The sequence below is a fragment of the Ursus americanus genome, chromosome 8 (assembly GCF_024610735.1).
Source record: "Ursus americanus isolate L20-20 chromosome 8, mUrsAme1.1.p, whole genome shotgun sequence".
In the NCBI taxonomy this organism is placed as follows: domain Eukaryota; kingdom Metazoa; phylum Chordata; class Mammalia; order Carnivora; family Ursidae; genus Ursus; species Ursus americanus.
This window is the reverse complement of record NC_142134.1, coordinates 36,045,456-36,071,788: the sequence shown is the minus strand read 5'-3', so window position 1 is coordinate 36,071,788 and position 26,333 is coordinate 36,045,456. Positions and strand designations below refer to the sequence as shown.

At 35.0% G+C, this 26,333-nt stretch overlaps 1 protein-coding gene across 5 annotated transcripts in view; it reads left to right on the top strand.

The window, feature by feature from the left end:
- ADGRL3 (adhesion G protein-coupled receptor L3) overlaps positions 1–26,333 on the top strand; it is a 501,774-nt gene that overhangs the window by 265,344 nt on the left and 210,097 nt on the right. For all 5 annotated transcript variants that reach the window (XM_087864114.1, XM_087864113.1, XM_045815875.2 and 2 more), the window contains one exon: positions 1,756–1,836. In XM_087864114.1, the coding sequence (XP_087720240.1) occupies positions 1,756–1,836 (81 nt within the window). The remainder of the gene's footprint in view (positions 1–1,755; positions 1,837–26,333) is intronic.

Below are 26,333 nucleotides of genomic sequence, written 5' to 3'. Positions count from 1 at the left end.
AAAACCTATACACTTTTTTTTCCAGGTTTAGTATACGGAGACCTTCTTTGTGAAAAATATCCTGATATACTTGAAAACACTTCAGATTTGGAGTCAATATGCCCCTGGCCTCGCTATTTACTAGCCACATGTGCTTAAATGAGTTTTCAGTCTCCTCTGCTTGTTTCTTTGATTGAAAAAATATGAATATATTGGCATCGTACCTACCTTTACACCCCTATAGTGACATGGTTGCATAAAGGGAGATGATGTATACATGATAATTATTCTATGTGGTAAAGGTCATGTTCCTTGATTAGGCATGAAATCAATATTATTTTATATGCTGAGATTATTCTGAACCAACATAAAGTGAAAGATTCTTATTTTCATTTACATGATCGATAACGTTTCAAATCCATTCATTTGTAATGACACAGGACCTTAAAAATAAAGAGCAATTTTGTAATCAGGTATGCTACGTAGGTAAACATTAGGCGTTTTCATAATTAAGATAATCTAAAGTTTTTAATAAGCTGCATTACACATGGACTTCTACAAGTGCAAAATCACTGTCTTCTTTTATAATAGTGCTTTTAGTATTCCATTGAAACACGGCCAGTGAATGCACAATATTCTTAGTTACCATTATGAGGGGCTCTGTATATTACAACGTCTCCACTGTGTCTGCTGTTAGCTAGAAAAATGCTGGGAGCAACAGCAGCTACTATCAACAGGGAGCCATATTAATTATTTGAAATGTGCCTCATAAGAGGAATCAGCAGAGTTTATTACAAGTCGAATATTACTTGAAACGGGAAGGTTACTCTAACTGTTATCATAATCTATGTATCATTAACTTTCCTTGTTTAGGAAAAGAGATTAACAACCCTGTAAATTGCTATAGTAAATGTGTAAAATATAACTGCATATTCCCATTGTAGAAAGAAATTGGTGGGTCCTCTGCCTCTACCCAAACCTTTTTTTTGGAAATAGTTTTTAAAAGTAGCTTTAGAAATTGAACTGACTCCGTGATTATGCTTTCTTGCCTGAAAATTCTAATTGCTTACTGAATCATCAGAGTACAAAGTACAGCTACTTTGAACATTAGAATTTGTTTTGTTTTGTTTTTAAGCCAGCAGTTTTTCCAATCAGCATCTTGGCCTTCAAATCAACACCTTACCTCATAAAACAGAAAGTATGTTACTCATAGTGTGCGAGCTGGCAGAATGGTTTGCAATGAATAGAAAATGAATTCATCTACCTACTTTTTATATCCTGGCTAGTTATTGTTTTTCCATAAAATACACTAAGCAGGAAGGAGTAGTTTTCTAGTCAAACAATAGAAGCAAATCATAAATCATAAAAAAAATTAACCAGAGTTATAAAGTTATTTGACATTGATGCCAGTGTGCAGACTGTATGTTACTGGTTTGGGACAATGAAATAAGTGCATAAATTGAGAATAAGTGTGGGGCGCCTGAGTGGCGCAGTCGTTAAGCGTCTGCCTTCGGCTCAGGGCGTGATCCTGGTGCTCTGGGATTGAGCCTCACATCAGGCTCCTCCGCTAGGAGCCTGCTTCTTCCTCTCCCACTCCCCCTGCCTGTGTTCCCTCTCTTGCTGGCTGTCTCTCTCTCTGTCAAACAAATAAATAAAATCTTAAAAAAAAAAAAATTCAGTGTGAAAAAAGATAATATGACATCATAAAAACAAATAAAAAAGTATAAAAAAGACATAACTGCAATGTCTGCTAAACATTTTTTTTTGGGTCCACAGGGCAGGCACATCATGGACAGGTATCATACATCTCTCCGCCAATTCACCTTGACTCTGAGCTAGAAAGACCGCCTGTTAGAGGTGAGTTGTTGCTTTATTATTATTATTATTATTATTATTATTATTATTACTATTAAAAGAAAAAGAAACTCTATTGACTATTTTTGATGAAGACAATTAACTAAATTACACATAGTTGTAAATATGTACTTTTTACATGCAGTGCCTGTTTAAAAAGTGGGGAGGAGGGCATAGTGTACAAGGAATCTGAGAATAGAAAGAGGAAATCTTATTTATAAACTAAAATATGAAATACTGTTCTGAGAAATATTTGTAAAACAAAATAAGAAATATGGAGGGGAGGACTAGTTGAAAACCAACTTAGATTCAGAGATTACCAGATAACCATTACTTTTTTTATTGGAATTTTCTTCTTCTATCTTTTTTTTAATAAATTAATATACCTTAGACTAAGTCATATTGACAGATTTATTTCCTTGCAAAGTGATATTTCATTTTAAAAGTCACTTTAATATTAATAAGATCATTTAGTTTTAAAAATATATAAATTAAAATTATTTATTTTAAATTGATGCCATCTTTAAAGATTTTTTAAAATAACAAGTCATACAAAATAAAAATTAGAAGTAACATTTATTTTTCCATAATCTTAATACAGAATTTGTCTTTCCACTTTTAAAGAAATACTTATTATTTTCAAAATGTATTATAATATTCAAAGTTGATATGACATAGACATTTTTTTTAAATTTTTATATATACCAAATATTCTAAGGTTAATTTTTTTTTAAGTTTTAAATAATGGAGGATATTTTCTTATACCTTCAACAGTATTAATCACTTGATACAATAAAAGTCATTAGGTCTGCCTTTTACAAGCATGTTTTCTATACATGCTATTTCCTCGGCCAGGAATCTCTTACCTTTCCTGCCCAGTCAGTTTCTACCACTGTTTGAAGGCTCAGCTTTGTCTTTGGTTCCTCTGTAAGAAGTTCCCTGTCTATGCACTATGGATGTGGAAAGTGCATGTGTCTATTCTCCAAATGTCCCCTGGGCTTGCCTCAGTTATTACATTTAAGACAATATGCATGCATATTTCCCTTTCTCCTCCAGCCACTGGTCTATGCTTGGCACATACTAGGAACTCATACAATGGTTTCTGTCTAAGTAACAGAAAGTGAAGGTGGCAACCTAGGTTCTGAAGGATGTAGCCTTCTTTTTCAAGATGAAGAGGAAGCAGGGATGATAATGGAATCCACGAAATGTAGGCAGAATGAACCAAAACATGGATCTGTGAAAACTGTGACATTTTTAAGGAAATGTTCTGGGTGCACGGTAAAGTGAGAGCAGTTCTAGAGGAAGAGACTGACAAGATGTAATGAGGCAGATTGGGAAGGACACTCTATCACACGACAAGAAGTTTGTATTTTATCCTGGGGGAAAAAAGGTCATGAAATCTTTTTAATTTTTAAAAATTGTTTTTCTAGGGGCACCTGGGTGATGTAGTCGGTTAAGTGACGAACTCTTGGTTTCAGCTCAGGTCGTGATTCAGGGTCGTCAGATAAAGCCCCACTTTGGGCTCCGCACTCAGCATGGAGTCTGATTTGAGTTTCTCTTTCCCTCTACTGCTGCCCCTCCCCCTGCACTCTCTCTCTCTCTCTCAAATAAATAAATCTTTTTTAAAAATTGTTTTTCCTAAGTTAGTGAGGATTTGCATTATAACATTATGTTCTTGATATAAGAAAAAAATATCTCTGAAGTCAGTGTAGATGAGGAGAGATTAACAGAGGGAGGCTGTTTCAATAGTCCAGGTAAACTATGACTGGTAAATTAGTTCGAAGTATGTCCACCACAATGGCAGAATCTGAGAAGTATTTCTTTTTAAGATTTTATTTATTTATTTATTTATTTATTTATTTATTTATTTATTTAGAGATTGCATGTGAGCATGGGGGCAGGCAGAGGGAGAGGGAGAGAGACTATCAATCAGACTCTGTCAAGTACAGCCCCAACGTGGGGCTCAGTCCCACAACCCCGAGATCATGACCTGAGCCAAAATCAGGAGTTGGGTCCCCAACCCCCTGAGCTACCTGGGCGCCTGGGCCTGAGAAATATTTTGAAGAGACATGACATTTGACTGAACAGATATAGGGGGAAGGAGCAGAAATGCCTCTAAAATTTATATATCGATCAGCTGCTTGGATTCTTATGACATAATCCCTCATCATGCGGAACAGATGAATTTTAAATTGATGTATTTTTTTAGACATTTAATCCTTACTACAACATTGTTCCTATCAAAGATGGAGGTCTGTTTAAGCACATTAGTGACTTTAATATAATTCATTTCTTCTGACATGATCTTGGACTGATTTAGGAAGAGTACGGTCAGGTCATGGGTATGGTAGTGTAACAATACACTTCAAAAGCTAGTGGCTTAAAACAAGAAACGTTTACTATAGTTCTTAGAGTTGGTTGACTTTGTGTGTACTGACTTGGCTGAAGTTAGATGTTTAGTAGCTAGCAAGCTGGTTGGTTTTGCCGGGGAGGAAACTCAGTCACATGCTTGGTGGTCACCTTAATGTCATCTGGGATGATGGTCATGTGACTCTCATCATCCAGCAGCCTCGCACAGGCTCATTCCCATTGTGACAGGATTCCCAACAATAGGTAGACAAGTCTCAAAGCTCAAGTATTTTCAAGACTCTGCTTGTGTCATGTTTGCTATGTCTCATTGGCCAAAGCAAATCATATAGCCAACCCCAGACATAAACAGGGAGAAAATGACTCCATTTCTTGATTGAGGAACCACAATCCAAAGGACCATGGATACAGAAAAGAGGGGAATTGGGGTCATTTCAAACTATCATAGCAAGGCAGAAAAGGGTAAAATGGAGTGAGACCAAAATTGGCTGATAAAATGAAGGAATTTAGAGCCAATTAACTTAAACTTGTGAGTTCCAGGCCTTTTTTATCATTAGTTTCCTCAGGTACTACACAAAAGATCAGAAATAAGAACTTCACAGTGTCTTTGTGAGGATTAGGGATAATACAGAATAGAATCTGGCATCTGGTAGGCCCCAGACACAAGGCGGCTATCCCTATGTACTTTTGGGCTCACTGCTGTGGCATAGGGAAGGAAATTGGACTTTGAAGCCAGGCAAACCTCTATGACCTTAGGCAGCTTCTCTCTGTCATCGGTAAAACAGGGATGTCACCCCAGTAAGTTTATTAGGATAATGGAGTAAAATAATAAGTGCCAATTTCCTTATATCACAAATATGTGATATTAACTAGACCCTGAAGAGTTAGAAGGTAGGTAGGCATTATTAAAAGCTCCACTTTAAAATGGCACCATCTTGGTCAAAATAGTGATGGTATTGACCTGGTAAAGAATGACTTACTAGAGTCCAGCGGTCATCTGTGCTTAATATTGGCTTCAAATGGTACTCTCTACTTTAGAATGATTGTCTTGATAACTTCTAGTTCTCATAGCATTCCTCTACATACATTAACCCAGAGCTCTTGCTAAACTGCTCTGTGCTTAGTACAATTGCAATTACAGTTACTAGCTCATGGGCCACAATTCCACAGTATTCAGAGAACAGTTAAATAGGTTCAAGAGGTTTGTACAAATTACCATAACATTGAAAAAAATCATTTGCTTTTTTTTTTCTTAAAACTATCTAATATTTCATTTAAAAACAAATATTGGAAATGGGATAGAGTTGGCATTATAATAGCATTAGTCTGGAACCATAGAGTATTTCCTTTCGACTTTCAACCGTCACCCCTTATCTTCATTTGCTATTTTTAATTATACTGAATACTGCTGTTGATACTTATATGCAGTCAAATTATATAAATGAACTCTACATGTCTATATCTGTATCTATAAACAGAGAGAGAATTTCTCATGTATGTTAAGGTTTTTGTATGAATTTATAAAATAATACATCAGGTTCTTTAAATAAAATGGAATTCTTTGAACTCCCTAAAAATTAACATTAGCTAACCATTTTAGCTTTCCTTTTTCTATTTTTCTCCTGTAATTATATGCATATTGAGACTATGAAACATTTGTCTGGATGTTACTGTGTCTCTCTATATTCTCTCTTTCTGTATATATTCTCTTACTTTCCCTTTCTGTACCAATATCTACTAGTCAACATGCATATTAATGTTTTAGGAATTATTGCTTTACATATTAATTCCTTATGTATTTTATAGACCTGTATTTTAATGGGAAAATTATATTTAATTTTCTGACATTCATCAAAGTAGCAATACAAAACAATGATATTTAAAATATTATCAATATAGTTACCAGTATTAGCACAGGGAACTTACCATAGAAAATATTAACTATCTAACATAGAGTAACACATCAGATTGCTTCAGATATTTTGCTATCTTATTCTGTTCTCATCTGAAATATTTTGGATTAGTTGGTACTTTTATATATATGTATAAATACATACATATATATGTATATAGTGACTGTGCTTTGAGTATTTGAGATAGTGAACTAATTATTGGTAACTTTGGAATTGTGTTGTAAAACTCTATTCTAAAAAATAATTTAAGTAAACATATCTCCCAAAAAAAATCACAATTTTAAATCACATTTTCTTTTTTTGTTGTTGTTGCCTCAAGTTCTGTATCACCTATGAATCATTTTGATTTTAATCTATATGCCACTGTTCTCCCTTTCAATTTTCTTGACTTCTTTCACTTTTCCATCTTTTCTTTAGGGAAAACATATGACATTGATGCATTTGTTTGTCATAATATGTTTCTTCTTTAGTATTGTGCATTTTAATTCTGACCAACATGATCTTAGTAACCATATGAAAAAGATAGTAGTAGATTACCATATAGCCTTGAATAAATTATTGTAATCTGCATTTCAAAGTAGCAGCAGTTTATAAATTCTGTGGAACTTACCCACTGATGAGTAAATTTGAGAGATTCTATTCTTTAAATCTAATGTGATCATACATGGCATTTGGTTACATAATTTATGCCTGTGATAGCTTTATATGCATTCTTCAATTTACAGATTTTATTACTGAATAGGGGTGTAAATTCCAATAGTTTACTAGTGCATTAATGTCACAATACATTACAAGGTAATTAACCAGAGCTGCCACTATAAATAGAAAAATAGTCACAGCCCTCACTATAAACTACTTAATAAAAATAAGATCCTGAATCAGCATTCACCATTATAGTAATTTTTCTTGCCATATGTCTCATTAATCAGGACTTAAAAAAAAAAAACAGCCTCATCTAGAAGCACTATTATTTTTAAATCTTTCATTATTAAAACAAGTTTGTTATAATTTTCTAGTTATAATTTAATGGGATTGATTATATATTTCTGTATGCAAATATGTTCTACATGCTTTTGAGACATATTTCCCCATTTTTTATATTATAATTGGAAACGAAAAACTACTTTGGTAGTTTTGTAGCAGACTTGTACATAAGCACATTGGAGTTCTTAGCAGGACTCATTGAGTTGCGGTTCTGAAGGTCATGTGTCCTCACCAACTATACTTTCTCCCTGACCTTTATTTTGCCTCCTAACTACTCAAATGCAAAACCCCTTACCCCAGAATTATGTCTATATTACAGGCAGACTGACTCAATGAGGGTGACTGGGTGGGAGTTTGTGTTGGAAGCTGAATCAGAATCCTAAGCAGAAGTATGTATTATTGGAGACTCAAATATATCAGTTGAGGCATGCCCTTGAGTTGAGACTTTATTGTTTTGTTTTTGATATTGTTTTACTTCATTGTTTTCCTGTACAATTTTGTGACAGCCTTAGCAATTCTAGAACCCAACCTAGGAATCCTTCTTAACATCACTAGCAATTCATGTTAGATAAATTCCTGTCAATAACCCAGGAAAAAACCATTCTCTTCTGAAGACTGTCCTCAATTTATATTACTAAGAATGATATTTATAATGTTCTGCTATATAAAAAGTTTGACAGTTACTGATTCTCTCCACCTTCCAGTGTAGTAACCCACTAATAATAATGCTGGTGAAATCAGTTTGTATTTATTTTGTATAATCTTTCTTTAGGTAAGATCTTATATTTAATTAGAAGTCTAATGCTAAATACTAATTTATGCATTTGCTAATTTGTTGACAGTTACAATTTATACTCTGGAAAAAAAGCTAAAATATTTGGGCACATTTGAAAAATTACATCTATTTTTTTGATGTTTTTTTTTTTTGCTATAATAAACTGAGTAATATAAATATGGTTCAATTGGCACATAATCAATGAACTAGAATAATGCCAGGCATTAAGTTTCATGTGCAAATTGAATTACATTCAGCAAATCCACATTGAAAATATTTTTTAAAGTTCAAAATAAACAGATGGTCCTGCCTGGTGCATCTATATTAAAAATAGGCTATAGCCAAAGATTTAGCATCACAAATTAGAGACATTAGCACATGATACTATCAGTGGAATGTAAAAACATTTGAAATTGATTAAAATAAAATAAGAACAAGACATCTGGCATTCTTATTGAGGAGTCTCCAGGCCTGTTTTTTAGTATTCTATGGTGACATTTTTCTAACTTATCTTGTTAGCAGACATTATATGGTAGAACATAATTTCCTAGTTTTATCCACCCTTAACCCAAGGCAATAAAAATGAAACTTGCATATACCAGATTGCTTTGACCATGTTAGATAAACATGCTTTTTCTACACTTATAAATGCCAGACATTTTTTTACTGTATTTAAAGTATACTGTGAACACCTACAAGATAGAGCTTGTTGATATTGATGGTAAATATCATTCCCACTTATTAAGTATATATCTTGTGTCAGACAAAGGAAGAAGTATTTTATATGCATTGTCTCATTCCATTTTACAAGGATCCTATCACTTTTTCATTCAGACTTACTGTTCATCATCATTGTATTTCTAGCATCAGGCATACTACGATATAGTAATACTTGAAATTGGGTTGATTTAATTGGAGTTAAATTCTAAATTTAGTGACAAAGTATACTTTTTATTCAGTATTGTTAGGAATAAGTATGAAGGCTTTGTAAATTATAACATACTTTGCAAATGTAAGTCATTGTTTAAAAGCCAACATTTATCATTTGAAACAATTTAGCACAATCCTGCAGGCCCCTTGTGGTATATAATTGATATGTTGAGGATAATTATTCCAGAAAGTAGCATGACCTGGTAGTTTTTTACAGTAGGTTCTTGGTCATCTTGTCCTGGTAGTCTCTCAATGAGCCTGAATGAGAAGGGAAATAGAGTTCGTTTGCATTCTACTTCCACGTTGGCTCATGGAATGATATTCTCAGTACTTAGAGGACATTAAATAGAGGCTTGATACTGTTGTGATCTGAACAACTCTTTCAGGTTCAGTGTGGCTGAGGGTGGATACAGTGATAATGATCCTTGATTTGAATATGACATTTCCTCCGTGGAGCCTATTGCTCAAGGCCAGGAAAGTCTCTGGAACTAGAATGTGTCTAAGCAGTTATGATCAGGGTTCAGTTCTTTGAACTTCACATCTCCCCACCCATCCCCCCATTCCCAGTGCCCTTTGCCCTCCTAAGATTACTCACTGGCCCAGCTCTCCTAAGATTGCTCCTTTAAGTACCAGGACTGACTACTTTTTTTTGTTGTTGTTTTTGGTGGGGTTTTTTTTGGGGGGGGGACTTTTATTCTCCTTAGGAAAGATGGGAGTGTAGCTGCTTTATCTTGTCAGAGAAAATATTTAGCATTTTCTGAATGTCGCAATTTTTTGTGGTGAGGTATTCCTAGTTAGTAATAATAATAATAGTAATAATAATTATAATAGTTAACATTTATCTTTAAATCATACGTTCAAACTGAAAATTACCCACATGACCCCCTCCCTCCCAATTACCATAGAAAACCAATCATAATATTCTTCTGAATATTCCAGTAGATACATACTTTTTGAGTGGGCATGGTATGAACATTTAATATTTACAATTAACATTTGTACCTGGCTCTATTCAAAGCACATGATATGGATTATTAATTTCATTAATTTCCTGAATCCCATGAAGCAGGTAGTATTATTATTGCAATTTTGTGAATGAGAAAAATTGAGCCATAGGGAGATTCTTTAACTTCATAAAGGTCTGATTAAATATTACACATTGGACCCAGGCATCTATAAAAATTCTACCCTGTCAGTTTTTTATTTATGTAATAGGAATCATGATTTAATTTCGTAAACAACACACTATATAGCAAGGAGTTAGTAATAGAACATATTATCAACAAGGGATGGGGAGATCTAATTATGCATAGTATAGTATTTTAAAGAAAATTCCTCATCGTCTCTATTAGTCATCTTACGAAGGCAATGGGGCACAAGTAGTGTGAACACTTTACTATTTAGTACCGAGTGACCAGTAAGTTTTTTGTGTATCCATTGTCTTCTTCCATAAAATAGAATATCTTTGTTGTACTGTTACACTGTTACTTTTTACTCATTTCATAAAATATCTTAACTATTTCTCTCAAAAGAAGTATGGAAAGTCATACCACAAAAAGAAGTCAGGCATTGTGATAAAATATCCTATTTTTGCAGTTTTCAGTATTCTCTCCCACAAATGGTTATTACTTGTGTAATCACCAGAAAATAATTTTATACCAGTATACTAAAAATTATCTTATTGCCTGGAGGAGACAGCTAGCTGATAGTTGTGTTGACTGCTACTACCAAAGCCTGGGGAGGGGTAACGGAGGAGGTTTTGACTTAAAAATGGAATAATCACCCTTATCCCCACCTACTGAATACTCACAGCTGCAAAGTTCCAATTCTTTGGTGTACTCACATGCACTCATGCACACGCTCCGGCCCCTCAGGAGTATCTTCTTTAATGTAATTATTCTTACTTGGCAATAGATTTAAAAGACAGCATGATAAAATTTATATATGATAAATCCTTAAATTTTAAAATACCTTTTACTCTTTGAGTCAATTGCCTAAGATAAGAGGAAGATCTCTTTTCTCTAAAGATACGCCGATAGACCTTGACAGTAAGGACAGTAAGCGTTGGGACTGTTACGGACATAACATTCACTTACATATCACTACTTGGTGAATGAGGATCTTGTTTCCTCAGCTGCTAAAAAGCATATTGTTCCCATGGGAAGTGTTGACTTTGGCAATTATTCATCCTATAACACCCCCAAACAGTATTACCGTCACACTAAGAGGCACTTAGCTCCCTTGATGTGTACTAAGAAGCACTTTTCTCTTTGTTAGTTGTACCTTTGGGTCTAGCAATTGCTTCCAGTTCTTAGAGTCCAAGAAAAGGCAGTTTTCCTCACTGGAGCAGGTGAGCCTGTTAAGTTTGGCATCACATTCTCCTAGATGGAGTCACATGGAAGTATGCAGCTTAAATACTAATGCTTGCATTTAATCTGCTAACCCCACCCCAGGTGGCTAACTATATGATCATGGAAAAATCTCATCACCACAACAACCACCTGTTTCCTGAATTTGTTTAAGTATCAGATACCAAATATGATATTATATGTGAAAGCGCTTTATACCTTATAAAATGCTATGTAAATATTGCTTAGTATAGTTTAGCAGTAATCTTTATTGTTCCAGTCTAAGACTCAGCGTAGCTCATACATGGTAAGATCAAGAAAATAAGTCCTCAAGAAAGTTTACAATGTTCTTATCCTCCTTAAATCCTGCTGGCTTACTTATAATACAGTTTTGTATTAAAAATAACCAATTTTTTTTTCTGTGAACGTCTATGCATTTAATTTCAAACATGTAGCAAACGGTTAAACTATAGATCAGCTTTTTTTTTCTGTACTCTTCTGAAAGACTAACTTTCAGTCAGTGTTCAACAAGTATTTTCTATGTGATTGCATCTTACGCACGGGTTAGATTCTGAAGTTAGTGAGCAAGGTCAAAAAACAAAAACAAAAGCCCACCTTCAGAAATCCCCTAAATTATCCACAAAATACAATATATCCAACTGTGAGTTATTCCTCAATATCAGAAAATGTGAATACAGATATACCTAAAACCTCTTTTGGCTGTGGTGATACCTATTTGATGAACAGTGTGGGGAAACATAGAACTGGAGAAATACTGTCCCTGTCCTTTTAGTCTGGGCCATGTGCTCACTGATTAAAACACCAAGTGAAATTTTTTCCCAAATGCTTTTTGAATGTATATAGTTGAATTTAAGTCAGATGAATTTTGATGTGACAGTACTATACTGAATGCCAACTATTTGCCATGCACTTTACAGGGGACTGGCAATGCAGTGATACACAAGAGAGGAAAGATGTTTGTCCTCATGGGCTTTATCTTGTATTGGAGGAAGTCAACAATAGATCAATTATATATTACGTAAACAAGATTATGAATGGGTTATGGTTAGAGGTATAGAGGAGATATATAAGGTGGATGGTCAAGAAAAACCACTCTAGGGGAAGCCAGGGTCTCTCACTTGGGTAAGCATCTGTCTTCAGCTCAGGTAATGATCTCAGGGTCCTGGGATTGAACCCCATGTTGGGCTTCCTGCTTTCAGGAAACCTGCTTCTCCCTCTCTTCCCTGCCTGTGTGCTCTCTCACTCTCTCTCTCTCTCAAATAAATAAATAAAAATCTTAAAAAAAAAAAAAAAAAAAAGGAGAATAACCATTCTAGGGAGGTGACTATTGAGCCGAACTATGAAGAATGAAGGTGAGTTGCATATTGAGTTGTATCTGTTCTTTATATATTTCGGATACTAACCCTTTATCAGATCTTCTCCCATTCAGTAGGTTGCCTTTTAGTTTTGTTGACTGTTTCTTTCACTGTGCAGAAACTTTATTTTGATGTAGTTCCAATAGTTTATTTTTCCTTTTATTTCCTTTGCCTCGGGAGACCTATCCAGAAAAATGTTGCTACAGTCTATGTCAGAAAGACTACTGTCTGTGCTCTTTTCAAGGATTTTTATGATTCCAGGTCTTACATTTAGGTCTTTAATCCATTTCGAGTTTATTTTTGTGTATGGTGAAAGAAAGTGGTCCAGTTTTATTGTTTTACATGTAGCTGTCCAGTTTTCCCAACATCATTTGTTGAAGAGACTATCTTTTTCCCATTGTACATTCATTCCTCTTTTGTCAAAGATTAATTGACCATATAATTATAGGTTTATTTCTGGGTTTTCTGTTCTACTTCATTGATCTATGTGTCTGTTTTTATATCAGTACCATATTGTTTTAATTACTACCACCTTGTAATATAACTGAATATCTGGAATTGTGATACCTCCAATATTGTTTTTCTTCTTCAAGATTGCTTTGGTGATTCTAGGTCTTCTGTGGTTTTATACAAATATTAGGATTGTTTGTTCTAGTTATGTGAAAAATGCTTTTGGTATTGTGATAAGGATTGCAATAAATCTGTAGATTGCTTTGGGTAGTATATACATTTTAACAATATTTGTTCTTCTATCCCATGAGCATGGAATATCTTTCCATTTCTTTGCATTGTCCTGAAATTTTTTCATCAGTGTTTTATAGTTTTCAGAATACAGGTCCTTTACATCTTTGGTTAAGTTCATTCCTAGATATTTTATTGATTTGGTACAATTATAAATAGGATTTTTTTTAAGATTTATTTATTTATTTTGAGGTGGGGGAGGGGCAGGGGGGGAGAGGGAGAGAGAATCCCAAGCAGACACCGTGCAAAACATGGAGTCTGATGTGGGGCTCGATCTCACAACCCTGAGATCACAACCTGAGCCAAAAGCAAGAGTTGGATGCTTAACCCAATGAGCCACCCAGGCACTCCTGGGATTGTTTTCTTAACTTCAATATCTGTTGCTTCATTATTAATGTATAGGAATGCAACAGATCTCTGTACATAGATTTTACATCTCGTGACTTTACTGAATTCATTTATCAGTTCTAGTAGTTTTTTGGTGGAGTCTCAGGATTTTCTATGTATAGTATTATGCCATCTGCAAATAGTGAGAGTTTTACTTCTTCCTTATTAATTTGGATGCCTTTTATTTCTTTATGTTATCTAATTGCTGCGGCTAGGCCTTATAGTACTATGTTGAGTAAATGCGGTGAGAGTGGACATCCTTGTTTTGTTTCTGATATTAGGGGAAAAGCTCTCAGTTTTTTAGCATTGACTATGATGTTGGCTGTGGGTTTTTCATATAAGGCCATTGTTGGGTTGAGTTCTATTCCCTCTAGACCTACTTTGCAAAGGGTTTTTTATCACGAATGGATATTGTACTTTGTCAAATGTTTTTCTACAACTATTGGAATGATCATATAGTTTTTGCTTACTGATATGATGTAATCATATTGATTGCATCTTGGGAATAAATCCCACTTGATCATGGTGTATCATTTTTTTAATGTATTGTTGGATTCGGTTTGCGAATATTTTGTTGGGGACTTCTGCATGTATATTCATGAGTGATATTGGCCTAAAGTTCTCTCTCTTTGTAGTGACTTTATCTGGCTTTGTATCAGGGTGATGTTGGCCTCATAGAATGAATTTGGAAGTTTTCCCTCCTCTTGTATTTTTTTGGAATATTTTGAGGAGAATAAGTATTAACTCTTCTTCAAATAAAACAAAATCTTAAAAAAAAAGGGGGGGGTGGCTCAGCCAGTTAAGCATCTGTCTTCGGCTCAGGTCATGATCTCAGGGTCCCAGGATTGAGCCCCACTTCGGGCTCCCTGCTCAGTAGGGAGCCTGCTTCTCCCTGTCCATCTGCTCCTTCCTGCCCTGCTCATGCTTTCCCTCTCATAAATAAATAAATAAATAAATAAGTAAAATGATTGGTAGAATTCACCTGTGAATCCATCTGGTCCTAGACTTTTGTTTTTTTAGTAGTTTTTTGATTACTCATTCAATTTCATTGCTGGTAATCAGTCTGTTCATATTTTCTATACTTCCTGATTTCATTTTGGTAGGTTATGTTTCTAGGAATTTAACTATTTCTTTTATGTTGTGCAGTTTGTTGGCATGTAGGTTATAATAGTATTCTGTTACAATTGTTTCTATTTCTGTGGTGTTGGTTGTTATTTCTCCTCTTTCATTAGTGATGTTGTTTATTTGGGTCCTCTCTCTTTTCAAATAATTCAATTAAAAAATGGGCAGAAGACACAAATAGACATTTTTCCAAAGAAGACATGCAGATATCTAACAGGTATATGAAAAGAAGCTCAATATCACTTAACATCAGGGAAATGCAAATCAAAACTACCATGAGATATCACCTCACACCTGTCAGATTGACTAAAATCAAAAACACAAGAAACAGGTGTTGGCAAGGAAATGGAGAAAAAGGAACCCTCTTGCACTGTTGGTGGGAATGCAAACTGATACAACAAATGTGAAAAAGAATATGGAGTTTCCTCAAAAAATTAATAATAGAACTACCGTATGATCCAGTAATCACACAATTGCAATACTGTATATTTACCCCAAAAATATAAAAACACTAATTCAAAGGGATACATACACCTCTATGTTGATTGCAGTATTGTTTACAATAGCCAAACTATGAAAACAGCCCAAGTGTCCATGTGTCCATCAATAGATGAATAAAGAAGATGTGAAATATATATAATATAAAATATATTATAAAATATAAAATATATTTTATATATAATGGAATATTATTAAGCCATAAAAAAGGAATACACTCTTCCCATTTGCAATAACACGTATAGAGCTAGAGTATAATGCCAAGGAAATAAGTCAGTCAGAAAAAGACAAATACCATATGATCTCACTCTTTGCAGAATTTAAGAAACAAAACAAGTGAGCAAAGGAGAAAAAAGAAAGACAAACCAAGAAACAGAGTTTTCTTTTTCTTTTTCTTTTTTGTTTTAATTTTATTTTATTTATTTGAGAGAAAGCGAGAATGAGCAATGGGGAGGGGCAGAGGAATGAGAGAAGGAGACTCCTTGCTGAACAGGAAGCCCAATGTGGGGCTCCATCCCAGGACCCTGAAATCATGAACTGAGCTCAAGGCAGCCGCTCAATTGACTGATCCACCCAGGCACCCCAAGAAACATACTCTAAAGTATATAAAACAAAATGATAGTTACCAGAGGGGAGGCGGGTGGGGGATGGGTGAAATAAGGGATGGGAAGGAAAGATAGTTATCATGATGAATAAAATAAAATACAATAAAATGATAAAATGATTAAAAAAAAAAAAAGAATGTGAGTTGGCCATGATTCTATGTGGAGGATAGTGTAATCAAAGGCCCTGAAGTAGAAACGTCATGGTATGCTAATTTATTTGTTCAGTAAGCAAACACTGATTAGGGCCTCATTTGTGCTAGGCTTTGATGGAATTGTGCAGTTTACAAGGCTGTCAAGACTTCTCGTTTCATGAAACATACTCTAGACAGTGGAGAGAAGCTAGAATGAACAAAAATTAAACACATAAATGGACATAGTACTTTCTGGAACAAAGTGAGATAGGGAACTAAGGATCTAGGCAGAGTACTTACGTAGAACTCAGATCATGCACGCTTTTTTTTTCAAGGAAAAAACAGAGATGAACAATAGTTAAAGCAGTAAAAACAGTTGTTGTTTTTTTTTCCCAGAACTATTGCAGTAGGGAAAAAGAGACCTCAATATAGAATGGGCATCTACTCCAAGCATAGTATGGACAAGTGGGAATGTACAGCCAAGGAACAGGGTGGGAGGTCACTGGATGGAAAGTTGCTAAGAGGAAATGTCAGGGGCCAGGGGGATTCTGGAATCAACTTGATGGGATTCTTGAAGAAGACAAGCCAGAGTGATCAGAAATCACCAACGGGGTGTTAGAGGATGACAAGCCTGATCAGATATGGAGCATGGGGGGTTGTGACTAAAATGACTTAGTAGGTAGGGTTCCTTGCTATAACTGGATTTTACACAAGTGTACAGATGGTCCTAAGAGACGGTTCAGGAACTTAATTAAAGTTTGGTCAAGCAGAGAGTCTTTGCCAGCCTAGTAGGCCATGAAAGGACTTGGGGTTTTAAGAGCTTTGAAGGTTTAAAAGCCCCTGAAGGGTTTTTACACAGAATACTACATAATCTGATTTCGATTTTTAAAAGATGGCTCTACGTGGAGGATGGCTTAGAGAGAAGGAAATCCAATCATCTAGGTATGGCCTTTCCTTAAAATTTCATTTACAGAATTCTCTCTTGCCACTTAAATTCTCTGAAAATTCTCTTCCCTCTGTCCTCCTCCATTTTCCACATTACTAGCTTCTGGGTAATGTGTGACTTCTCATCTCTGATTCAGAAGTAGCTGGCGGATTTGGCAACAGGCACATTCAGATTGCTGTGGGAACAAGTGCTGAGCCCTTTGTAAGCAGGAGCTGAGAGAACACATGCCTGGACTCCACCAAATGCCCCGGGGAGGGGTTACAGTGTCTGCAGGGAGGAAGAGCATTTCCTAACACATAACCAATGAAAGGACTGCAGTTGCTCAACCCTTAAGGATCAAATTCTCAAGCTACAAACAGAATATTGATTCTATTAAAATAGGCATCGTGTAAGATTCTTGGCTGGTGATTGTGAGGCTGTTCATCTTTGGTGAGGTTAGTCTGTATTGCCTTTGGAACTGGACAAGGCTTCAGTATCGGTCCACCAGTGAGATGGTGTGAACTGAGAAGAAAGAAACTGGTAAAAGGGCTTGGAGCTCAGATTATAATAGACCTCTGTGGACTAAGCCTAGCAATTCTAAGTATCCTATCTGTAGACATCGGGAAACTACAAAGGACTTCAGGCATAGAAGGCATTAATACAACTATTTTGCATTGAAATGTTGATTGAAATGCTTAGGATGGATTGGGAGCAGAGGGAAATTAGTTATTTCAAGAAAGGTTTCTTGAAAGTGCCAACTAAAAGACAATAACAAGGGGAATAAACGAGACATGATGGATTCATAGATACTGTAGTTAAAACATAGGACTTGGTGGTTGGATATGAGAGAAATAAGAGATAATTATTGGATTTCTAATTTAGATAATTTGGGTGGATATTGTTCATTTTCTGAAAGACAAAGGAAGTTCGTGTCCAAACTAAAGATCACCTATTATTAATTTTTAGAAAATACGTATAACATGAAATGTGATTGGAAATTGTTTCCTTTCAGTCTATGGGAGATGTAAAAAAATAATTTCAAGGGTATCTGAGACCTTTAGCCTTTTACAAGTAATTGAATTGTCCCTTTGGTCACCAGGTGGTTGGTTAGTTATCACAAGATGTAATTTATTTAGAAAAGTATGACTAGTGGATTTATGTGATACTGAGTCTGATAAAGTTCTTTCCTGGAACCTGAAAGGCATGCCTGCCAGACTTTATTTAGGTTTTAATGAATGAATAAATGAAGCCAAGGCTATAGAGTGAAAACCACCTGTGGTTACCAAATGGTCCATGCCTTTCCTTTGTTTCGCTATTTTGAACAATTGTACTTCTTCATTTCAAATGTGTGTGTTCGTTTGAGAGGGGCGCCTTCAGGGCATACTTGTTTGTTGGTTAGATAAAACCATTCTTGAAGATAGAACACAAAACATACAGGCTGCTCGGCAATCATTTAAAACCCAGAATCCCAGATGGAAAATGTCTTAGCCTTGTACTTGTGATTTCTTAAAGTTAAAAAAGAAAAACGGGAGGTAAACATTCAAATTTTGCTTCCTTTTTTTTTTTTCCTGTTATATAAAAATGTGATGGTGATATCTTAGAGAAAACGGGTTTAGAAGCGAATCCTCAGAGTTGTAAAATCACCTCCCCCCCAAGAAAAATGTGTGGTATTATTTTTCTTTATAAAATCTACCCAGCTAAAATATTTTCTGATGAGTTTAAATGCATATGAACTACTGCTCTGGAGAATTTCTTAATTGAGTACTTCATTTTGCACTTTATTGAAATGTGTACTTTGAAAACATTGGTGAAATTTGCCATTTCCCACCTGGCACCAGCAGCAGCTGGAGCTGGACCATTTTCAATGGCCTACACTCATGCAGCACTAATCTAAAGCAAATGCCACATTAAAAGCTACCTCCCTGCCCCTTCTTCTGTGAAACGTACCTAAGGTAAAAAGGAAGAGCATAATATTTTATTTAAGCTCCAGCTATTTTCCTTTCTCTCCTCTTCCCTTTCCATCCCTACTACTCTGAAACTATTATGAGTGGTCATGCTCTTAACTTTGAAATATTTATAGGAAAAAGATTTGTTTTAAATGAGCAGATGGGCCAGTTCTAAGACAAGCTGCTATATTAATAAACATGTGTGGTGCTTTATCAGCAAAGGAGCCTATTTTGACATTTCTTCTGGATGATTTGTATAACCTATCAGTATCACACCTGGTGCAGGGACAATAAATGGGCACTTAATAGTCAAGCAGTGTGCGAACACCTTCCATTATAACTTCATTATGTCAGATATAATCATCTATTACTGAATGTCAGGCACTTAATTTATGATCAGTTGCCCTATGGAATTAGTGGCCATATAAATGAATGGTCCATTCATGTCACTTCTACTGTAAATTTCCTTCTCCTAATACTGGCCCGTTTTTCAAGCACATTTAAATAATTTGATATCCTTTTGGAATTTTAGAATACAAAACATTTTATTTACATTTATCAAATTTGGAAAAAGGGCAAATGTGAATCACATGTGGTATAAAATTTCACATGTTAATGCACACATCTGTCCAAAATAATAGTGCAATTTTTTTAGTTTCCTTTACTAAGTAACTTCAGTTTGATTTTGCTGAAGTGACAATGCTTTTGGGGAAGGAAAAAAAAAAAAAAAGACTTCTCCCTAGAGGTCTACTGTACAACAGTGTGCACGTAGTGGACAATGTTGTACAATACATGTAAAATTTGGTTACTAGTAAATTTCATTTGTGTTCTTTACCACAATTTAAAAAGACTTCTCCATCGGACAGCATAAACAAGCATATATTCAACTGTGGCACTGTCAACAGGGTGATGAGAGAGAAAGTGAAAAGAAAAGCAAAGCTGAGGTTTATGAGAGAGAAGCTGAGGGAAATAAAAAGAGAGGGAAGGAACCACTACTTTGTAGGATTTTAAAACCAATATTCTCTGATGTCATCTTCAGAATTTTCTGGTCCTTTTTTTTGAACTTGAGAACATACAGTCAGAACTTCACTATGTCTATTTTCATGATCACTCTTAGAGCTTCAAAGCTGTTCTTGTGAAGATTCCTGTCTGAAGTTATTATCTATGAAAAGTTCCCTTTAGAGATGTCTCAACTGCTATCTAATGATACTAGCACTGGGGTGGTGGTAAGACCAACTATTGGCGGGGGGACTCTCAAAGACCATTAAATAATCAATAAAACTATTGGACCTGCCAGATTAGAAAGAAACTGAATGTTACAGGTAGGGGAATATTAATGGATTGATAATAGAGTTGGATGGTATGAAAGTGAATCTGCATTTCCCACCAACACCATACTAGGATTATTTTTTACCATCTGAAAGGTTAGAGCTACCAAAAAGAAGGTTCTGCCTGTATCATAATATAATGGACCTGGTTGTCTTCCACTCAGTTCTGGTATTCAATGCGATGAATGGTGCCACTTTCACTGGAAACAACTTGGCAGAAGACTAACTTCTTCCTTGGAGTTATAAGCTTAAAGAAATCATGCATTTTGGAATGTTTGTCTTACACAACTACAAAATGTCATGAAGGAGAAATAAGGGAAAGATGCTAGGTGGGAGATAACAGTGCGTGTATTCCTAATATCCTAAAGAATTTAAAAGCTCTGGTACTGTGAAAGAATGCAATTGCAAAGTCTCACTACACTAATAAATTTGCAATTGGCATTGACCTAACTGCCTCTGATTTCTTCTCTATAGATACCAGTGGTCAGTAGACACATGAGTCTATAGACTATCCCACTGACTTGAATGACTGGAGAGCTCATTAAGATACTCAGGTTGTAGGAGATGATCTTTTAATGGCCAACCCAAAAAATATTGTTCAGATTTAATGGGTGAAAAGTCACACTAAGGTGCCTTAAAGTGACTCTGGCTGAGACTCAGGATGCAAGCTCCCCCGATGAACTGATTAAGACTGCCTCTTTTAATGGCAAAAATAGACAAGGCAAGAAACAACAATTGTTGGAGAGGATGTGGAGAAAGGGGATCCCTCCTACATTGTTGGTGGGAATGCAAGTTGGTACAGCCACTCTGGAAAACAGTGTGGAGGTCCCTTAAAAAGTTAAAAATTGAGCTACCCTATGACCCAGCCATTGCACTACTGGGTGTTTACCCCAAAGATACAGACGTAGTGAAGAGAAGGGCCATATGCACCCCAATGTTCATAGCAGCAATGTCCACAATAGCTAAATCGTGGAAGGAGCCGAGATGCCCTTCAACAGATGACTGGATTAAGAAGTTGTGGTCCATATATACAATGGAATATTACTCAGCTATCAGAAAGAACGAGTTCTCAACATTTGCTACAACATGGATGGCACTGGAGGAGATAATGCTAAGTGAAATAAGTCAAGCAGAGAAAGACAACTATCATATGATTTCTCTCATCTATGGAACATAAGAACTAGGATGATCCGTAGGGGAAGAAAGGGATAAAGAAGGGGGGGGGGGGGTAATCAGAAGGGGGAATGAAACATGAGAGACTATGGACTATGAGAAACAAACTGAGGACCTCAGAGGGGAGGGGGGTGGGGGAATGGTATAGACCGGTGATGGGTAGTAAGGAGGGCACGTATTGCATGGTGCACTGGGTGTTATACACAACTAATGAATCATCGAGCCTTACATCGGAAACTGGGGATGTACTGTATGGTGACTAACATAATATAATAAAAAATCATTAAAAAAAAAAAAAAAAAGACTGCCTCTTTTAGAGATCTGAAACCTTGGGCAAGTATAACCAGAATCAGAGGGGAGCTGGCAGCAAGTCTCATTTGGCTAACAAAATATTCCAAAACCTGCAGAGTGAGCCTCATGTAGGAGAGCCCTGAGCCAGTTCAAGCACTAGACACTGACTAGACCTCAGTGCCTGATCTAAACTACCAGGCTGGTACTTGGCAAGGAAGAATCTCTGGTAATTTACTCTCCTTTCTCCCATTTTTTATATCTCACGGCTTCATTGGATCTGCCACGTCAAATATATAGCTTGATCATCTGGAACCTTATTGGAAAGCCTGTTTTTATAGTCACTTCACTGGCCCAGAATCATTGTTTTTTTCACCTTTCTAATCATCAGCTTTATGTAGAGCCACATACAGTTTCTGCATTGTCTACAGGCAAGATCTGTGTGCAAAGTAAAAACCATGGAGGAACATTACCGTCTAGAAATTAAGAGAAAAAAATGCATTAATTTGTGCCCTTATCCTCAAGTTCCTTTTATTTTTACTGGTTATGCCAAGGCTGAATTAAGAATAGAAGCATATATCATGTTGTGTAAGTGGTAGGAAAAATATGGGGTACACTGAGATTTTATGTTTAAAAACTAGCATAATTCTTTTTTTTTTAAAGATTTTATTTATTTATTCGACAGAGATAGAGACAGACAGCGAGAGAGGGAACACAAGCAGGGGAAGTGGGAGAGGAAGAAACAGGTTCATAGCAGAGGAGCCTGATGTGGGGCTCGATCCCATAACACCGGGATCACGCCCTGAGCCGAAGGCAGACGCTTAACTGCTGTGCCACCCAGGCGCCCCCAAAAACTAGCATAATTCTTGCAAGGACACTTGGTTCATACTAAAAGTGTGCGATGGTGAACACTGCCTTTTTGTTCTACCTATATTTATGGTTTTTAAATACCATGTTAGTAGTATCAGTTATCCTAGAAACTGAAATTGGGCTTAACCCTTGCTAAGGGACAAAGCAAATATATTTTAAAATATTTGTTTAATAGGAAAAAAATGTTATAAAAGTAAAAATCTTTTAAAAAAAAATGTTTTTAATGAAAGAGCACAGAGTGGAAAATACCATAACAGTCATTTGTAATAACAACATGGAGGAAGACTATGGTCTAATTATACAGTTGGCCCTTGAACAACATAGTTAGGGCCACCAACCCCCCCACACACAGTTGAAAATCCACATATAACTTTTGACTCCCCCAACTCTTAACTACTAATCACCTACTGTTTACTAGAAACCTTACCAATAATGTAAACAATCTGTTAACTCATATTTTGTATGTAATATGTATTTTATACTGTCTTCTTACAATAAAGTAAGCTAGAGAAAAGAAAATGTGACTAAGGAAATTGTAAGGAAAATGCATTTATAGTACTGTACTGTATCAAAAAAAAAAAAAAAAACTATGTAGAAGTGGACCTATGCAGTTCAGAATTGTGTTGTTCAAGGGTCAACTGTAATTTATTTAGGGTGTGTATGGTCACAATGAAAAGACTATAAATAATGACATTTACATATCTTACCTTGCACACTAATCATCCAATAAGATGTTTGATGAATTTAATAGAAAACTTTGAGATATAGCATTTATTTTAATCTATAGGGCAACTAAATGTAAATTGCTTTCACTTCAGCAAGACATGGAGTAATTCCAAAATGTAAGCAGCTTTCTTTTCTCTCCTGGGTATAATTAGAACCATTATTAAATCAGATCCATTAAACTGCTGGGAATCTGGAATAATACATTTATTTGAGAAATTGAAGAATATCTAATCTAAAGAAAAATGCTATAATTTTTTTGAGAATTTGTACTATTACTATTTGTTCCCTTTTTTATATAGGTTAAATGACTTAATCTCTGTTCATTTTCCACAGTAGAAAAACTATTCATTACATTAAAGTTTCAAAATCCTATGATCTCTGAGAAAAATGTTCTGTAACAAGGTTCCTATCAAACTATGTAAACTCACTATTGTATGTACTGTTCAAATTATATCTGCTGCACAAATAATTGAGACTTTGGCATCATCAAAGTCATAGAGCCAAGTGGAAACAATCTAAGTGCATTGTTTCCTTTATAAAATCCACAGGAGTTTTTTTTCTTTTTTTTCTTGTGTGATTTAGAGTAGATAGTGTTATATGATTAAATGAAACTTTATAGTCTCTTGTTCCTTTTACCAAAGAGATCTAAATGTGTGATATTCAAGACATTGTTCACTTCTAAAACTATATGAATCTGAAGTACCAATAATTCAAGTCAAGAGAAATGTAAAACCCAAATGTCTTCCTTATGCTAATATTTTTCCTTGAATAACAATGTTATTCATGAATGCTTATTATAGCACTTATTAACATTTCCTTTTAAATGACTGTATTTATCATGAAATAAATTTACTTCTCTGGAACTTCTTAATATGTTCTCGATTAGGATAAAAAATTGGTAGTGATTTCCATTTATTCTGTCATGTGAAATCTTTGCCTTTATAAACATGTAATTTAAAATATGACTTTGACTCAGCTCCTATCCAACTGTAACTATGGGAGTAATACTGAAATAGTAGAAGAAAAATTGAAATCCAAGACTTAGGAAATATCGTTAGAAATGTCATTAGCAAATAAAATAAGAACAAGAAAGATCACTGCTGACTGAATGGCAATTTTAAGCCTGGTACACTGTTTGGTGCTTCATTTGGTTATTTCTACTTCTCATGAAAACTTGGGAAGGTAGGTATCATTATCCTCATTATAGAAATAAGAAGTTGAGGCTTAGAGAAGATGAGGTAACTCATCCAGGTTTACGCAACTATTAAGTGTTAGAGCTAGGATTCTGCAAAAGATTCTAAATAGTAACACTGTCTTTATAGTGAGTAAAAGATGTGCAAAAGCAGCAAAATGCTAGTATCTCTTAGGAAACAACTTACAAAATAAAAATCATGATAGGCTTCTAGACAGCAAAGATCACACACTGTTATCAGTAAATAGGCCTTATTTCCTAGAGGTGGGGTTTGGGGGGATAGCATTGCATTATTATTTCAAAGTTAAATGAAATGAATTGAATTCCATTTGTCATGATGTACTTACATGCAGTGAGGAGTAAGCTTTAGAACCGTGTTGTTTGTTGTTGTTGGTAAAGTTTGTTTCCCATCAAACCCTCATTACCTCAGTCACATTACCCAGATCCCGAGCTGAAGCTAAATGTAAACCACATTGTGATGATATTTAGTAATAATTATACTTTCTGGATTTCATCACAGGGGGAAAGAAGTGTTCATGAACCACTCTGACCATCTGATTATATGTAAAGATAAATATCAAATTTAAATCAAGGAACCTCGTGAATAGTTTCTGAAAAATGCAGAGCTATTTTAAGAGTGTGTTCACAGTGGTTTAAAATTACTTACCAAGAGCAATATGAACCTAGCTCTATAAAAAAGGAAACTTAGAAATAAACAGGAAATTTTTATAGACTTTTCATGGCAGTTAAGCATAGATTTCATTGAGGATTCTGTTTAATGTAAGATTGTCAAGCAGGTAAACTCAGGACCATTCTTCTCTTTGTTGAAACTTCAAATTTTGTTAATATGAAGTAAATTGGAACTTGCATATGAACATGTAGAATTGAGTTAATTTGGTTAATAATAGATAAAGATGTCTAATGTATAAATACATATCTAACATATATATAAATACATATCTAACACAGTAGAGAAATTGAAGAATCATCAGCTCCACTATATTAACGAATGAAATTTTATCACGAGAAAAACTAGGACTTCTCTGGTTAAAGTAAAAAAGGTCTGTGTCCTTCATCTTTAAGAATTAGTCTGAAGATGCTGATTCATTTAACTTCTTCCCTTTGTTATATTTTATTGTAGAAGAGATAAGAGGGTTGGTTCAATCTAATGAAAAATAAATGGCTCTGTCTATAAATTAACTCTCATTCATTTCTATGTCTAAGTGCCTAAAGCACATGGTAACAATCTTTTAAAATATCTGAGTTGAATCCTAGTGAGACTAACACAAAAGTAATCTTCGCTATCACTTAATATAAAGAGTTGTATTGAGAGAGTGATTTTCTGTTAAAGAAACTTGGTAGGTAGTAGTAGTGGGGGAGTGGAGCAGGAAAAGAGTGTGTGCTAGAGTATTTAAAATTATCATACATTTTTGGTAGTTTTAAAATGTGCATTGCTATCCATGGTATTTTTTATTTTTATACCACTATAAAATTTGTAGTTATATTGTGATTCTTGAATTAAATAATGAGGAAAATTATTCTCATGGTATTTTTTCTTTTTAATTGCCGTAGTTTGTTAGGTTCTTTTAATTAATTGGTTGCTTTTGATTTGGTTATAGGTTCTAGAGATAAAATATATGAAAAATTATAGTCTGCAAGAGAATAGCAAATCTAGGTTCTCATGTAATGCCATAGAATGTTGTTACCTTTTTTATTTAAAGGAATTAACCTTTAACTAGTTTATGTCATTTAATTTTCACAAATACACATGAAGTGACATAAAATTCTGTTTACATATGTTAAAAGATAAACTGAGGCATGATCTAAAAAATTAAGAGTTTATTCGAGCACCACTCCGTTGGAATCAGGCAGCAT